We start from the raw sequence: 17,486 nt of genomic DNA on the forward strand, positions 1-17,486 counted from the left end.
GAAGAGGGAGCCAGATCTCATTAGATGGTTGTGAGCCACTATGTGGGTGCTGGGAATTGAACTCAGGACCTCTGGAAGAGCAGTCAGTGCTCTTAACCTCTGAGCCATTGCTCCAGTCCCTGTTTTTGTTTTTTGAGACAAGGTCTCACTGTGTAGCCCTGGCTGTCCTGGAACTTGCTCTGTAGACCAAGCTGGCTCAAACTCACAGATCAGTCTGCCTCTGCCTCATGAATGCTGGGATTAAAGGCGTGAGCTGTCACCACCCAGCCTGAAAATGCGTGTTTTAGACACATTCTCCAGCATGCATTTCTTTTCCACTTCTTACTGTGGCTCTTTTTCTGGGTTCTGGTTGGAGATCATGTCCTGTTCTAAAAGCGCTACAGCCTTGGGGCTGGGCTTCACGACATGTGTCCTCTGGTAAATGGGCATCTTATGTTCCTCCACAGAGACCTTGGTGACCTCGGGTCTCTCATCGAGGGCAGCATGGTCATCCCCAGGCAGAGCCTGGACAAACCCATTCCTTATAAGTATGCCATATACCGTGGTGGATATGGCAGTAACAAGGATACCGCAGAGTACGAATTCATCTATGAGCAGCCGCAGAAGAAGGGCGAGCACGTGAACCGTTGTCTGCTGGTTATCTCTTCCCTCTTGGACACTGGAGGTAAGCCGTCCAGGTGCCAGAGGGTCAGCTCCCGGGGTCTCTGGGGAGCAGACATGGGGTTTGGGCCTCTGCTTGGCACTGGCCCTGCCTTTCCCTGACGTAATGCTGCCTTTGGAAGTGGGTTTGACTTAACTCTTCACTGTGTGGAGAAACCAGGAAAGTCTTTCCTCAAGGAGCTGGATAGAAGGAGCTGTATCGAGGGCTGGCCGGGATGGAGGGTGACTGAGGGTGGGCAGGAGGGGCAGTGGTCTGGCTCTTCCAGGACTGTCAGAAGGTGGCTTGGACAGTGACAGCCCTGTGTCCTCCTTCCACGGACCACAGAACTGTTGAGCAACTGCCCGGGCATGAGCCACATTCACTTCTTGTCCATATGTCAGAGGCTGGCGTCTTGAAAGAGTTCCTTTCCTTCTCTGTGTTGTTTTAGTTCCTGAAGCAGCTCCAGACCCTGCTGGGTCACTTCAGATAGTTCTCGTGCCTTTGCTCAGGGTGGATTTTGTTTTTTTCTCAGTACTGAGGTTGGAACCCAGGGCCTCTGCTTTGGCATGACTTTAAAAGTATTTTATTACATTTATTTGTGTGCATGTGTGTTTGTGTGTGTGTGTGTGTGTGTGTGTGTGACATGCCATGGCATGCTTGTGAAGGTCAGAAGACAACTTATCAGATGTGGCGGCAGGCACCTTTATCAACTGAACTGTCTCCATAGCTCCCATCATTTTTTTAAAGACAGGATTTGACCATGTTACCCAGGCTGGTCTTTAAATTTGCTTTTAATTAAAAAAAATTTAGAGACTCATTTATTTTTTATTTTATGTGTATGTTGAGTACCTATACACTATTTGCAGGGGGAAATGGTCATCAGAGCTAAATCAGACAATGTTGGTGAAGAGAACACAGTGTTCTTCAGATTCAGCTGCCTTAGGACTGATAACCACAGCCCAGGGGAAAGAGCCGGGTCCACCGAAACCTCAGCCTCGGATCTTTCGAGGCACTGGCTCAGCCCTAGATTGGCTTTGCCAAGTTCGCTTCTGGACAAGGACGTAGAACTAAACTTCCCTTTGTCTTTGCCTCAGGGCCTCTGATAAAATCTTGGGTCTCCCCACATTTATGTGCGCCACGTATGTGCCTAGAAGCCAGAAGAGAGGGTATCAGATCCCCTAAAACTGCATTTACAGGCTGTTGTGAGCACCATATGGCCGCTGGGAACTGAACCACAGTCCTCTGCAAGAGCAGCAAGTGCCCGTAACTACTGCGTCATCACTCCAGCCTTTTTTTCCTTAAAAAGACAGGGTCTCAGCCAGGTGGTGGTGGTGCACACCTTTAATCCCCACTTGGGAGGCAGAGGCAGGCAGATCTCTGTGAGTTCCAGGCCAGCCTGGTCTACAGAGCGAGATCTAGGACAGGCACAAAAACTACACAGAGAAACCCTGTCTCAAAAACCAAAAAAAAAAAAAAACCCAAAAAGACTGGGTCTCATGTAGCTCAGGCTGGCCTTGGCTATGTCGTCAAGGTGACCCTACATTTCTGACCCTCCTGCCTACACCAGTCAGTTACTGGGATTGCAGGTATGCACTTGCCCTGTATGTAGCCCAGTGCTTTATACATGCTCAGCAGCACTCTCCAGCCTGGGCTGCACAGGAACACCCTGTGCCAGCTGATAGAGTGATCACCTGCCTTTTCCCTTCCTTCCTCAGGCTGCTCCTCCTCTGTTTCTGCCTTCTAGGGGAGGCCGGGCCTCAGGGATTTGGAGCTCATCCATATTTGGTTCTTTTGTCCCCTCAGAGTGGCATCAGTATGACGACATCATCTGCATGAGGCATCCTGGGAAGCTCCAGAAAGTTATGAATACTTTTACTGATGGCACAAGAAAGGACCTGGTGAAGGGGAAGAAGCATGCCGCTGCGATCATGCTGGACCGGATCTTCAGTATCCTCCAGCCCTGGAGTGCCATCAATCTGCAGAGCTTTATGACCCAGTTCAAGCAGTTTTATTCTGTGGTCCGAGAGCCTAAGATCCATGATGGCCATGCTAGGCCATGGTCCAGTTTGCAATATGATGAGAAAGAGGTACCCATTCTCCACTGTCACCAGCAGCTCTGGAGTAGACAGGCAGTGTCACTTGACCAACTAGAGGCTAGGTGACCCCTGGGCTGAGTGGGCCAAGTACAGCCATCCTCCACAAGGGGTTCCTCTGTGCCACACCCCTAGCATTGGTCCTGGGCTGTCCCAGAAGCGGTGGGCTCCTCAACACCCTACACTATGGTGTGGCTGTCCCTAGGATAGCACCTCCTATGTCCCCACCCTCCAGGGCTGGGGTCTGGGCATCTGTGTGCTTCAGTGGGGAAGCATGGGAGAGAGGCAAGTGAGGCCCTCCCTTGCTCTGGTGCCTCGGAACCAGGCACTGTTGCCTAGCCTCTGAATGTACCCTGCACAGCTCACACATCTTCCCCTTCTGAACCAGGTGAGGACGAACCTATGGGAGCACGTGAAAAAACAGATGGTACCCTTCCTGGAAAGGAAGAGCGGGGACTCTCTGCCGATCGACTGCCCTGTGAGGAGTAGAATGAAGTTGGGCCTGGCCATCCTTTTCATGGTGGAAGCAGTTGACTTTGCTGTCCCTAAAGCTGACCTGGTCTCGCTGTGCTATCTCCTTATCCCGAGCACTGGCTCACCAGAAGCTCTTCACAGTGACCTGAGCCCCATCCTCAGCACACCTCAGAAGTATGTCCTGTTTATTATTTCTTTATTTTCCATTTTATGTGTACGGGTGTTTCATGCGCCTGTATGTCTGTGTGCCATATGCATGCCTGGTAGCCTAGGGAGGTCAGAAGGAGTAGGCTTTCCTGGAACTGGAGTTACAGACAGTTGTGAGCCAACATGTGGATACTGGAAACTGAACCTGGGCCTTCAGGAGAAACAGTGCTCTTCACAGCGGGGCATCTCTCCAGCCCGCTTATCATTACTGTTTTCTCTGATAGTTCCACTGTGTAGCCCAAGCTGCCCCAGACTCAGGAGATTTCTGCCCCCAGCTTGCCGAGTGCTGGGTTTTGGGGGTGAGCCACCACACCTGCTCATGGAGTTGTGGGTAGTGGTGTCTGTCTGTAGTCCCAGGTACTTGGCAGCTGAGGTGGGAGAATCCTGTGAGCCTGTGAATTTGAAGCCAAGCTGGGCATCTTGTAGTAAATGAATACACGGAGTATAAGAGAAGCTTAGAGTGCTTCCACGCATGTGTCTTGGCTTCTGTGGAAGCCCCAGGGATGTGTTTCCTTCTGCTCTGTCTGGCCACATAGATTAGAACGCGAGTTATCACTGCTGGGTCACAGTAAGTTTGTAGAGGACCTCCTTGAGCCCAGTGACCTTGCCTTGGGCTTTTCCCAGCATCCTTTGTGGCTAGTTTGATTCAGACTTGAAAGTCACATCAGGTAGCAGTCCTGAGCAGCTCTTACTGGGCACCAGCCTTTTGGCTTCATGTTTTAGATGCCTGTGATTACACATTTTGTGAAAGATATTCCTCAGCCATGTAGTGCAGACAGAGATGACTAGCTGCTGTGGAGATTCGTGAGGGTTACTATAGGGTGGGGCTGGGGTACCCTGGGGTACATTCTTATGACTCCTGGTGTGGACCCTGTCCAGCCATGCAGTGTTCCTTGTGCTCTGCAAAAAGTGATCATAGACCACTGGGCCATCCTGCCCTCACTGACGCCTCCATTCCCTTCTAGATGGCGCATGTACCTGATAGACCTGTGCCACAGGTGCATAACTGAGGGGGTCGACTGCTGGCTGGGCACCTTACCTGCCCTGCACTACTGCATGCAGGAGTCTCCACCCAGGAAGGCCTCTAAGAGCCAGCCCGAGGACACCTGGGCAGGCCTGGAAGGAATCTCTTTCGCACAGTTTCGGGACAAAGCATCCCCTAAGTGAGTTGAACGGCTGCTCTTAGGATGCCCAGACCCTCAGGCTGTGCACGTGGTGCAGTCAGTCTCCTGTTGTCACTGGGGTCACTGCTGCTTGATGAGCGCTGAGTCTATTCTCCGCCTAGTTATTTGGGGGGTGAGTGTGTGTGTGTGTGTGTGTGTGTGTGTGTGTGTGTGTGTGTGTGTCTGCGTGTCTGAGTTTGTTTGTGTCTTTCTGTCTGTGTGTAGCTCAGAGGACGACCTCCAGTATTTGTCCTTTCTTCCATGTTAAGGCAGTGGCTCTGTTCTTCTTTTCTCATTATGTATGTCCAGGTGGTGGGTGCATTGTTCTCTGGCGTTTTCCTGTCTGTGTGTCCCATCTCCTCACAGGAACACTGGGATTCCACACGCCCGTGAACACTGGGATTCCACACGCTCATGCTATGGGTCTTTTAAACGTATCTGAACTCAGGTCCTCATACCCACACAGCTAGTGTTTTCACACTCAGTCTGTCTCCACAGTCTCTGCCTAGCCTAGTTATCTCCAGCAGACAGAGCTGCCGGGGAGAAGGCTTGGATGCTTGCCTAAGCAGACCACCAATGGTAACGGATTTCCACCAGGGACCTCCCCTCTGATAAGAAAATCTTACCTCAGGTTGAGGATTTAGCTCAGTGGTAGAGTGCTTGCCTAGCAAGCGCAAGGCCCTGGGTTCGATCCTCAGCTCAGGAAAAAAAAAAAAAGAAAATCTTACCTCAAGTTCTGTAGAAAACTTAGATTCAAGGCATCCAATCTACACTTTTTCTTTTCTTTCTTTTCCCTCCTCCTCCCACTTCCTCGCTCTCTTTCTTCTTCCCCTCCCTCTCCCTTCTTCCTATCCCCTCCCTTTCCCTCACACTGGAGAGGGAACCCGACCTGAGCATGGGAGGCAAGCATTCTCCCACTGGGTCTCTACCCCAGATGTTTCTGTACTGTAGTAACATCACAGTGCACAACAGTGTAACATCATATGAAGTAATCTATTGCCAAGGTTCTTTTCCCCTCTGCTGTTTTAGCAGACCACCTCACTCCATCACAGCAGGCATTTCTGGCCAATAGGACTTGGTTGTTTATCCAGGAAAGGCTCATTCTTTGATGTTGGTGGTGGCAAGTAGTATTTCAGAGGCTGCAGTTTGAACCATGGGTTGAGGAAAGCACTCAGCAAGTCAGGGCCTGCTGGAAATCTCCCTGTATGCTGCAAGAGTCTCAAGAAATGTCTCCACTATCTCTCCTCATTGTGTCCTCTGAGTGAGCATGAGTGTGTGTGTGTGTGTGTGTGTGTGTGTGTGTGTGTGTGTGTAAGTCATGTAAGTCAGTCCACACACATGTGATGAGCATGTGGCCAGTGAGGCCAGAATTTAAAGATTTTAAGAAACCTGTGATACTAAGAAGAACACTGAGAAGAAAATGTATTTCCTAAAAATCTCCCCTGAACTTTTGCAAAGTACCATCATCATCACTAGCTGGTGGAAGAACCGTCTTGCAATTGAGATACAAACATCCATATTTGCAGCTCCTAATTTCCATAAACTACTAAGTATGATTTATTTGATAGAGCAGAAGTTAAGACCTCAAGTGACCCTGAGCAAAGCCTGACTCTTAAGTCCACTTAGCTTTACAGCGTCTTTCTCATACATAGACTAGGATGCCTTTACTCATGCACTGAGGGAACAAATTCTTAGGGGGAGACCTCTGTGTGGTCAGGGTTGTGGGTAGCTCAGAGTGTGACAGGTTGTGACAGGCAGTACCTGTCCTATGCCTGGGGTAGCTCAGAGTGTGACAGGCAGCACCTGTCCTATGCCTGGAGAGTGGCATTATGGTCAGGCTTGGTGCAAGTCCTGTGTCCCCTGCCATGATGCCCCGACACAGTCTGCTGCAGCTAAAGGTAGGCCTGGAGGAAGCTGCTGTCTTTCCCGGAACTTTAGGAATAAGAGTGATGTGTGTGCTGTGGGGTGTCATGGTGAACCCTGGCCTCTAGAAGGGTAGGTGTGGGGTCTGGGAGTCTTGGGGAGACAGGGGGACAGGGGTGGGGACAGTGGGGACAGTGGCCATCCAGTAGGGCGGATGTGCTGAGACCTAAGACAACTGCTGGATGAGAACCCACTGCAGGCTGGGCACAGAAACAGGCATGAGCCAATCACTCCAGGATCTCGGATCTCAGCTTCTGCCAACTGAATCCACCCTGAAACTGAAACTCTGCCCAATTCTACCACTGATCTCAGGGTGGGATGAAGGAGAGAGCCTTTCTTGGTCGGTAGGGAGTAGTCCAGTAGCCAGCATACCCCTGGAAGTCCAACTGCCCCTGCTTTCGTTCGATCCCGGACTGACTGATTTCCCATGATGCATGGCAACCCTTCCAATGGGACTGTCCAACCCCTCCTGGTTCTGTCTTACTTCATGTGAGTTCTGGCGCTGTGGTCTCACCACGCCCTGTGCTGTCTTTCCTCAGGAGCCAGGTTCTCCAGTTTATGCAGCCTAGGATGGCCCTGCTGCAGGTGGATGAGTACCTCTTCCGCTCTTGGTTCAGCTTGGTTCCTTTGGAAAGCTTGACTTCCTACTTGGAAAACTCCACAGAATACTTGAGTCATGTGCCTGCTCGCGTCCTGGATTGTTTTCAAGGAATTTCATACCGGCTTCGAGGGCTGGGGAAGATCTCCAACCAAAACATGGAGGTGTGTTGTGGGGAGCAGACCAGCAAATGCTGTCTTAGCAAGAACAGGGTGACTGCTACAGCACCGGGAACTGTCCGTGGAGGAGTGCTCGCCTCATGAGTGAGAGCCTGGCTCTCATCCTCAGCACCACAAGCCCTGAGGGGGGCCAGTGAAGGACGGAGAGAGAAAGAGATTTACCCAGATGTGGTGAGGTTTATTTAGCTAGGTTTGATGAGGTTTGTCTAGCCAGGTGTGATGAGGTTTATTTAGACAGGTGTGGTAACATTTCCTATAGGAAAAGGTTGGTTTGCCTGAGTTAACTCTATAGAACTTGAGAAATCAATAGCTTTTAAAACTTTTAATTTTCTTCTATTTTAATTATTTGAAACAGTTGTGCTGGAACTACAAGCAGTGTGGGTGTGAACTTTTTTCCTAGCTGCCGTCATCCATCCCTCTTACACTTTTTTAGATACAGAGTTTTATGTAAAGTGTTTGCCATACAAGTGTGAGGAGCTGAGTTCAATCCCCGGAATCACCAGGAAGTGCAGGGCACTGTGTCCTGAACTCTTACTCCTCAGTGGGGCAGCAGTGATGGGAGGATCCTTGCTTACTAGCCAGCCTAGCTCAACTGGTGATCTCTAAGCCAATGAGAGACACTGTCTCAAAATATGGTGGACAGCTTCTGAGTAAGAGCACAGCCTCCACACGTGTGCACATGTGGGCATGCTCACAGACTAGAAAGAGGTAATTTTGTGTCCTCCCTTTACCAATGTGAAGCTATTCTTCTGAAGAGTAGCTGCTTTGAAGGGAGGGAAGACCAAGAGGGTGTTCCGTGTATACACAGGCCTTCTCTTGTCCCGTTCTCAGCACACACAGCCATGGCATGATTACACCCTCCTCCTCTCCACTGTTTTAGGTTATCGAGCGCATCTTTAAAATGCTGATTCACCTTGTGGACATTTATCAGGACACGTAAGTAGGAAGCCAAGGGCAGCCTTAGCTTCCACAGAGCTCTGGGAGGCCTGCTGGCTGCCCCTGTGGCCTCAGCTTCCCACATATGCTGTTTCAATGGGAGATTGCAAACTGACACGCCATGCTTTCCAAGCTATTAAGCACCATGTCCACCTTCAGCTGCTGGAACCTACCCCTGCTTCCTCGCTGTGCATCCCTTCCCTGTACCTGTTACACCTGAGCCCTGCATCTCATTAGCAAATCAAGTCAGAGCAGACAAATCGAAAGCCTTACTTACTGTTCCCCTTGCTTTGACAAGACCCAGACAAACGCTGTTGGAGAAGGGTGTGTTCTGACTCACTGTCCGGGACACAGTCCATACTGTCAGGGACACAGTCCATACTGTCCGGGGCACAGTCCATACTGTCGGGGACACAGTCCATACTGTCCGGGACACAGTCCATACTGGTGGTGAAGCCCTGGCGGCAAGAGTGTCAAGCAGGGCTTACATTGCAGCTGAAGTCAGGAAGTGGAGAGATGAGCACTGGTGGTCAACAATTTTTCTGTTTTTTCTTTAGTCTGGAGCTGCCATAAGCTGGAGTCACAGACACTTGAAGTGCTGGGGCCCAGACTCAGGGTCCTCCGATAGTGCAACAAGTGTTCTTGACTGCTGAGCTTTCTCTCCAGCCCACCCAAGCCCCTTATTCCCTTTTGCAGTACTGAGGTTGAACCCAGAGCCTCAGGCATGCTAGGCAAACAGATCTCTACTCATTCCATACACAAACTCCACACAGAGGACTTACTTTTTTTTTTTTTTAATTTAACATTTCTTTCCCCTTCCATCTTCTCATTTCTCAACTATTCCAATGATTTCTCTGCCACTCTTTGTGGACAGGATTCTTGGGGAGACCCAGCTACAGACCTACTTAACCGAGTGTCTGACCATCTATGAAACTGTCTGCGACATCACGGCTGACAGGAAGTTCTACGAGATTCCTGCCCTGTCTGCTGAGCTTGTCTGTAAAATGCTTAAGCTTAAACCTCCAGGGGTAAGTGAGATTTGCACATCTGTATACACAGTACGGCCTGTGATACTGTGTGGGAGGGCAGGGCTTCCTGTAGACAGTACAGCCTGATACAGTCGGTCTGAAGGGAAGGAGACTAGAGCTGCACTGACTCAATCATCAAGGCGTTTATTGGGGCCCTGCTCCAGCTGAGCTCTCTTCTGGGCATGGAGGCAGTCCTGGGCTTGGGTTGGAGGGAGGCTGTTGGTGGGTAGCATTTCCATGTCCACTGGCAGAGCTGGGGCCGGACCCACTATGGCAGGATCCTACTTTCCCGTTGTTCACAGAAAACACTGGGGACCATCATCCCACCTCTAAGCACATGTTCACTCCTGGTTTTCCCCATGGGAACTTTCTCTTCATTTGACTTAAGCAGAGTAGCTGGTCCATGTCTGGTGAGACTGCCCAGGGCACCTGCTGCCTCACCAGCTTCCAGCTCTCTGGGCTCCTCACAGTCTCTTTCCTCACACGTCACAACTCTGACTTTATTGACAGGAGGTATAATTAAATGTATATATATTTTTTAGAGGGGAGATTTCAAGACAGGGTTTCTCTGTGTAGCTTTGGCTATCCTGGAACTTGCTCTGTAGACCAGGCTGGTCTCAAACTCACAGAGATCCACCTGCCTCTGCCACCACTGCCAGCCTTAAATGCATATTTTAATGTTATTCCTTTTGATTTTTCTTATCAAAATTATACACACACATATTTATCGTGTGTGTGTGTGTGTGTGTGTGTGTGTGTGTGTGTGTGTGTGTGTGAGAGAGAGAGAGAGAGAGAGAGAGAGAGAGAGAGAAGGAGACAGACAGAGACTGACATACAGAGACACAGAGACCACAACATGGCATGGGTGTGGAAGTCAGGACAACTTGTAAGAGTCAGTTCTCTCCTTCCACCATGTGTGTCCTGGGGATCAAACTCAGGTCTCCAGGCTAGATGGTGACCACAGATTCTGAATTCCTTTCTCACGTGTCCGCAGGGTACCACAGAGGGGCTGGTTGCTAAAGCTAATGAAGACTCGGTGACAAGCACTCTCCAGGAGGTCCTGAACACCACAAGAAAATGGCTGCGTCGCATGCTCAAAAGCAGCATGTTCTATACCAGCCTATACCAACCAGTCTCTGTCCGGTTCTCCTATTCTGAGGAGATGGCGGTAAGCCTTCCTGGGAGTTGTGAAGCTGCCAAAGGCACGTGGGCGTGGACATAAGATACAGGGAGCCATCACTACTGCCCCAAGAGCTGTGATCATGGCCTGAAGCCTGGCCACTGGGTCCCTTCTGTAAAAAAGGGTCTTTGACAACCCATGGACAGATGGAAAGTGCTGTGGACCTGGCTGGGCGGGGTCCCCCTTGCTGTGGACCATGATGGAGACAGCAGCATCAGGAACGCACTTAAAGCAGGGAGGGGGATGATTTGTGGGGAGTAACGGTTGGAGCTGTGAACTGGGTGTGTGTGTGTGTGTGTGTGTGTGTGTATGTGTGTGACATTGGAAACGGAAGGCAGAGGTAAGCAAGGAAGTTCTTTTGTGGGAAAACAGCCAAATGTGCCTGCAGAAAGACTGGGAAGCTAAGGCCCTGCAGGTGGGTTTGGGTTTGGTCACTGGGGTTGGCAGTTCTTGGGCTCATCGTCTGGAAGCGTCCCCAGCTAACATGACAGTCATACAAGTATGAGAGGTTCGTCCTAAGACAGCCAAAGAAAACTTATGGAAAAGATGGAGAGACACCCCCCCCCCCCCGAGCTTGGGTTTAGTCAGTAACCCACCAGCGTTCATGTCCTGACACTTGTGCCTCATTGTGTAAAATCTGACAAGGACAGGAGTCAGGAAGAGCCCTGTAGCTCTCCAGCCCTCTCTGCAGCATTTCTGTTTTGAAAAGACTACATTGCAGGCTTTCTAATTATCTAATTCTGCATCAGTGCATAAGTGGAGTGGGCTAATCTGTACTTGAAATAAATTTTTATGGAAGATGAAGTAAAAAGATTTTGGGTGGTTTTTTTTTTTTTTGAGGGGGGTTGTTTGTTTTCTTTCTTTCTTCTTTTCTTTCTTTTTCTTTTTGAGATAGAGTCTCTCTAATTTAATCCTAACTGTCCTGGAATTCGCTCTGTAGACCAGGCTGGCCTCATGCTCACAAGAATCTCCCTGCCTCTGCTTCGAGTGCTGGGATTAAACGCATGTGCCACCATGCCCAGTGGTTTTGTATTCTTTTCTGGAAGAATGGTGGGTAAATCACAACAGAAACCAGCTCTGTATCCCAGGAGTAAAGAGCCATTCAGCAGGAATCAGCAGGAATGCTGAAGGAAGTAGCCAGACCATCCAGCTAGGATCTTGCTGCAGATGGCATGTTAATCCCAGGAGGAAAGAGCACTAATGGAGGAATTGGACCCAGGTTCTGCATGGTTGACCCGACCATCATCCTTGAAAAGAAAACGGTCACTTTGACTGGGCTGAGAGGCAGCAGCACTCTGAGGTGTTTGGTTAGGAGCTGTGGAAAGGTGTGGATAGCTGACCACTAGGGACCTACAAGTACAAGTTTCATGTGGCTCAATGTAGTTATGTTTCTTCCAAAGAGATTTTAATCATGGGATCCCAGAAAGTGAAATCAAGAGATAGCCTCTAAAATGATCCGCCTGTCAACGAATCAAAAAACTGTCAACATTATAAATGAAGGAAAGGTACTTTTCTAGAAAAGAGAACATGATCACTAAATGAAATGCGTAAATCCTGACTGGATCATGGAGCCAACCAGCACGTCAGGTGGATCAGCACAGCACAGGGACAGCTCCTACATCATCTCTGCTCTCCACACTCATGCCCGTGAGATGACCGTACTTCAGGGAAACAGAGGCTTGCCTGGGCATGTCGGGGCAGGTGTTGTGATGTCTGTACCCCCAAGTGTCAGAGAGGGAGAGAGAGGCTGAGAATCATTGTAAAAACCTGGGGCCCTAGTGGAAGGAAGGGTTTTGTTCTTCACACTCTTTTCTCTTTTAAACTTTTCAGGATAAATATTAGAGGGGACCCTTTCCCAATGAAGAGCAGTCACACAACTGGGGGATAGTGGTGACCCTGCATTGCATGGGCCAAAGTGGGTCGTGTTGCCCTGACTTACCACTAACACTGTCATTTACCAGGGACAGTGAAGAGCTGAGAGCCCCATTGTCCTGGTGCCCTCAGCCCTTCATACTGCCAAAGGGTCTTCCTATGGTGTCCAGGCCTGCCTTGAACTCCTGGAAACTTCAACAGCCCTCCTGCCTCAGTTTCCCAAGTACCTAGGACCACAGATCTGTAACAGCACACCTGCTGGTCCACCTTAATTTCCACCCTGGATCATGAAGTCTTCCCTGTGGTTGTCACTTTGATCTTACAGCTATGGCGCCGGCTGGTGGACATTGACTTCCCGGAGAAGTGTGGCTGGAAAAGGTCGCTGCTGGGAGACATGGAAGGAAGGCTCAAGCAGGTACCTGAGGTCGGGGCCCTCATTCTGGGAGGTGAAAGAACATAGAGGAGACAGCTACTTTACCTGAGCACAAGCTGCAATGGTGGTGAGGCAGGGGATCAACCATGAGTTTGGATATCTGTTTCTAATTTGGCCGCTGTCTTTTGACTTCAGAAGGATGTCGAAGTTGTTGTGTGATGCCCTTAGAAGAATAGGGACAGGATGGGGACCCCAACCGTATATGGGGAAACACACACGCAGACACTGAACCGGCCAGTTTACAAAAACAGCAACAAAGGGGCGGGGCAAACCACACCCAGAAATGCTCTTCATGTGACTGAAGGTTGGCGACACGGATCATCAGCTTTCATGATGTGAATGTTTTATCTAGAGCTGGTAGGGAACCAGGAGTGGAGGAAAATGGCTCATCTTTCAACATTTCCCTGTCCTGATTTCACAAGCTCCAGTGCATATGGCCCTTTTGCTCTTTTTCAGAGTGGGACAAAAAAGGCTTTAATTTTTGAATGTTTCAATATTTGAGACAGGGTCTCACCCAGGCCAGCTTCTAGTTCCAAGCATTCCTCCTGCCTTGGCCTCTCACGTGCTGGGACCAGAGGCACAAGCTGCCATGCCTAGCTACAGAAACTATTTTCATTTGTTCCTTGGATAGTGGGGTTCTTGTGGACCTGCTTAGTGTGTGTGCAGAGAAGCTCAAATCATGGGGCGGTGAGACACCTGGTGTTTCCCTGGTGCATAGTAGTGAGGTACCCCACAGCCCTCACACCCCCCTCCTTGTCTACAGGAGCAGCCCCGTTCGCAGATCTCTGTCTTCTGCAGCAGTCTGTGGCATGATGGTGGACTCCATGACAGCGTGGCCAGGAGCTTTGAGAAGTGTGTCATTGAAGCCGTTAGCTCTGCCTGCCAGGTCAGTAGCCTTTCCAGGGTGGGTTCACAGGGGTTTTCTGATACGGCCTGCCAAGGGCTGCTGAAGCCTGCACGTTCTGAGACCCTACAGGGTGGGATCATCCCCTTTGTGCCCAGAGCTATGGGCTGAGATCCAGTGTTCTCATCCAACTCCTTGACAAGCAGCATGGCTTCCGATTCCTTGGGCTGTTAAGGCCATGCAAAACCACAGCTACTAGGCCAGGTGTGGTGGCTCATGCCTTTAATGCCAGCACTTGGGAGACAGATACAGGTGGGTCTCTGAGTTCAAGACCAACCTGGTTATGTAGTGAGTATTAGGCCAGCCTAGGCGAGAACCTCACAGCTGCTCACACAGGCCTTGCCCCAGCCATCTTACAGGCTGAGCCTCAGTTAGGCCCCTGTGAGTCCTGCTGCTGGTCTGCATTATTTTCTGTTCATTCCTGCCTGTGCAGTGATGGAGAAAAGAACCGCATTGTGTGAGGCACACTCACTGACCTGCTCCCTCTAGTTTTTGTAGTTTTAGCTCTACTGAGGCCCTTGAGTCTTCCACCTGAGTTCCTTCTGAGGTAAAGGCCCGTTTCTGTGCGTGGAGAAGAGATGGTGCTGTCCCTACTGACTTGCCTGAGCACCTTGTCCAAAGTCTGCTGGTCACGTGTGTGATGAGAGGGCTCAACGAGGTGTTAGGCTTTTTACTTTTCCTTTTATTAATGCTTTATTATATTAGAGCATTGCTCTGTGTGTGTGTGTGTGTGTGTGTGTGTGTGTGTGTGTGTGTGTGTATGTTTGGGCATGTACACATGCATGGAGATCAGAGGCCATCTTTCAAGGGGTTAGTTCTCTCCTTCCACCCCGTGGGTCCCAAGGATTGGACTCATGTTGTTGGGTTTGGCAGCAGACACCTTTATCCACTGTGCCATCTCTCTGGCCTGAAACAGGGCTTTTCACATGCTAGGCAAGCATTTAGCCATTGGTTCATACCCCAGTGAGCATTTTTCCTTTTGAGACTCTGTGAACTACTTTGAATAGATTTGAAATATTATTGAAAGCATAACTTTAATAAAGAAAAACTACATTATAAAAAAGTTGCAATTAAAGAAACCCATAAAACCACACTCTGAAATTAACCAACCCCAAACACTATACCACTCAGCAAACTTGTCTGTGGTTAAAACGGAAGGGATGGAAGGTGTGGGCTTCCCATTGGATTGTGAACTTGCACTCTCAGATTTTCTTTGTGTCTATCCATCACCACAAACAAAAACATCCACGACAGTCACAATGACAAAGACCATCAGCTTTACATCTTCTTCCATAACTCATACTCATTACCTACTTTCAGTCCTTCAAGGACAGTTTTTGAAAAAATCATTTAAGATAAGGGCTCAGCCCAGGCTGGCCTTGTATTTTCTGTGTAGCCAAGGCTGGCCTACAACTCCCCTTTCCCAATGCCAGGATTAGTGTTATGTACCACCACACCCAGTTTTCACATTTCTCTTACTTTAAAACAAACTAATAAGACATTACTACATTTCCCCTTTTTACTCATTTTCTTTATAGTCTCAGACCAGTGTCCTCCAAGGACTCTCTTATCAAGATTTGCAGAAACTTGGTACTCTCTTGTCCGCTGTGATAACCAAGTCCTGGCCTGTGCACAATGGGGAGGCTGTGTTTGACATGGATGAGATCTTCAAATACCTACTCACGTGGCCAGATGTGAGGCACCTCTTCGAACTGTGTGGTATGTGCAGGTGGCTGTGGGGAGCTTGGTGAGGGTGGTATGCTCTTGGCCTTTGGGAGCAGACCAGGACAGAAAACCAGACCTGACATTCAGCTGGCCTGTGCTGATGAAGGAAGTAGCTAGGATGGAGGGACCTAGACAGGCATGGGCATCTTGAAGAAGACTAAAGTCAGAGTTGACTGAGTGCTGCTGGGTACTAGCCCCTCTGCTACCATGCTGTCTTTGACACTGCCTCCCTGACAGTCTAAGGCCTCAGGCTCCAGATGAGGGGATATGAAGTGCAGAGTATAGATGACTGACTGGCTTTGGTCCGCAGATAGAATCAAGAACTGAAGTTGGGCTGAGGAGATGGACCAGCAGGTGGGGAGGAGGCCCAGCAGGGGAGGAGACAGAGACAGAGGATCCCTGGGGCTTCCAGCTATGAGCCAAGCTTCAGGTTCAGAGAGAGAACCTGGTTTCTATGCATGGACTGCCTACACATGCATTCGAGAGTGCGCGCGCATGCATGCATACACACACACACACACACACACACACACACACACACACACACACACATACAGAGGTGGCCTTCAGAGCCATTACTTTGAGAACAGTACTGATTAATTAACAGAACAGAAAGTCCCTCCCACCTGGTCCTCCCAGCATATACAGCCCCAAGTGTTATGTCTTCCCTGAAATCTCTCACGTGTCTTGTGTGAGCTGCTGTGTTCAGATCTTGTAGCAGGAATGTGCCAGGTTTGGAACTAAAAGCCCAGGTGAGGCTGGAATTCTCATTTTCACCTGATCATTGGTCAGCCCAACAGGGAGCCCCTAACAGCTTGTGAGGGGTGAGGCAAAAAGTGTGGCTGCTGATGTGGGTGCCACATGCCTCTGCTCTTAGCTTGGGAGTATCACGTGTCTGTATTTTCATTAATAGATTGTCTAGAAAAATTCATCAGAAAACATGGCTCCCACACAGCTCCCCCAACACCCATGCTCTGCTGTTCACTCTGGAGTGTGTGGGTGTGTGAGCTGGTCGGTGTTGGCATACTGTTAAGTCTGGGTTTGTAAGTGTTCTCTAGGTTTTAATAGATGTATGATGGCATGCTTGGGCATCACAGTCAGCACAATGAACTCAGTGCCCTGAGGATCTGCGGCCCTCTCCTTTACTCCCTGCCCTGTAGTTTGTTTTCTGGATGGTCCCATAATTGGAATCTCTAACAAGTGTGGCCTTAGACTGACTGTTTCACAGCGATTTGCATTTGAAGCTCCCCCCGTCTTCCTATTGCTCAATAGCTGAGTTCTGTTTGCATCATGGAATAATTTCCATGTGCGGAGCCACCAGGGTCTCTTTAGCATCTCAGTTCTTCATGTGTTGTTGTTTGTCTGAGACTGAGTCTCACCATGTAGCCTTGCCTGGTCTAGAGTTTGCTGTGTAGACCAGGGTGGCTTGAACTAACAGATCTGCTTGTCTCTGCCTCCAAAGTACTGGGATTAAAGGCATGTGCCACTATGCCCAGTTGTTTTATGATTTACAATGATGGATAAGGCTACTTTGTTTTCGATGATACAGATAAACATGCTCTTAACACAAATCTAATGATACCAGTAGAGAGATTTTTCTGACGGTTAAAAGTAAGTATATTCAAAATCTTGCCATCTAAATTGATTGTCAGTTTCACACAGTACACTACCGCAGGGCATGATGGGCAGGACGTGTGAACCTGAAGCCCTGCACTAGTCAAGTGTGTCACATGAAAACATTGCCCGACTGCTGCTGTACCATGAAGAGTCATCAGGGATGCGTGGTGGGAACTGATGGGGTCAGCAGACCCAGGCTCTGACCTATGTGCTCTCTCTCTGATCAGGAACCAATGAGAAAATCTTAGAATACATCACAGGGGAAGGCAAGCAGCTGATGGCCACGGCTGAGTCTGTGTTCCAAAAGGTTGCCGAGGAACTTGAGAACGGCACCATTATGGTTGGGCAGCTGGAGTTGATCCTTGAGCACAGGAATCAGTTTGTTGAAATCTGGAACTTAAGTAAGTATGAAGTTGAGATACCACCTTCAGGCTGCTGAGCCACTTCAAGAGGGAGAAAGCTTGGATATGGCATTTTGCAGGCAGGATGTGTTTCTGGGCTTTGTAACCGCCAG

The 17,486-nt window shown here is 49.5% G+C and overlaps 1 protein-coding gene across 1 annotated transcript in view; it reads left to right on the forward strand.

Annotated features, from left to right (window-relative positions):
- Rnf213 (ring finger protein 213) overlaps window positions 1-17,486 on the forward strand; it is a 102,453-nt gene that overhangs the window by 18,819 nt on the left and 66,148 nt on the right. The window contains exons 7-18 of the mRNA XM_059270763.1: window positions 447-664; window positions 2,444-2,727; window positions 3,122-3,381; window positions 4,380-4,577; window positions 7,040-7,262; window positions 8,158-8,213; window positions 9,088-9,241; window positions 10,236-10,409; window positions 12,619-12,708; window positions 13,490-13,612; window positions 15,169-15,349; window positions 17,200-17,373. Coding sequence (XP_059126746.1) covers window positions 447-664; window positions 2,444-2,727; window positions 3,122-3,381; window positions 4,380-4,577; window positions 7,040-7,262; window positions 8,158-8,213; window positions 9,088-9,241; window positions 10,236-10,409; window positions 12,619-12,708; window positions 13,490-13,612; window positions 15,169-15,349; window positions 17,200-17,373 — 2,135 coding nt within the window. The remainder of the gene's footprint in view (window positions 1-446; window positions 665-2,443; window positions 2,728-3,121; window positions 3,382-4,379; window positions 4,578-7,039; window positions 7,263-8,157; window positions 8,214-9,087; window positions 9,242-10,235; window positions 10,410-12,618; window positions 12,709-13,489; window positions 13,613-15,168; window positions 15,350-17,199; window positions 17,374-17,486) is intronic.

The sequence above is a fragment of the Peromyscus eremicus genome, chromosome 8a, assembly GCF_949786415.1.
Source record: "Peromyscus eremicus chromosome 8a, PerEre_H2_v1, whole genome shotgun sequence".
Lineage (NCBI taxonomy): Eukaryota > Metazoa > Chordata > Mammalia > Rodentia > Cricetidae > Peromyscus > Peromyscus eremicus.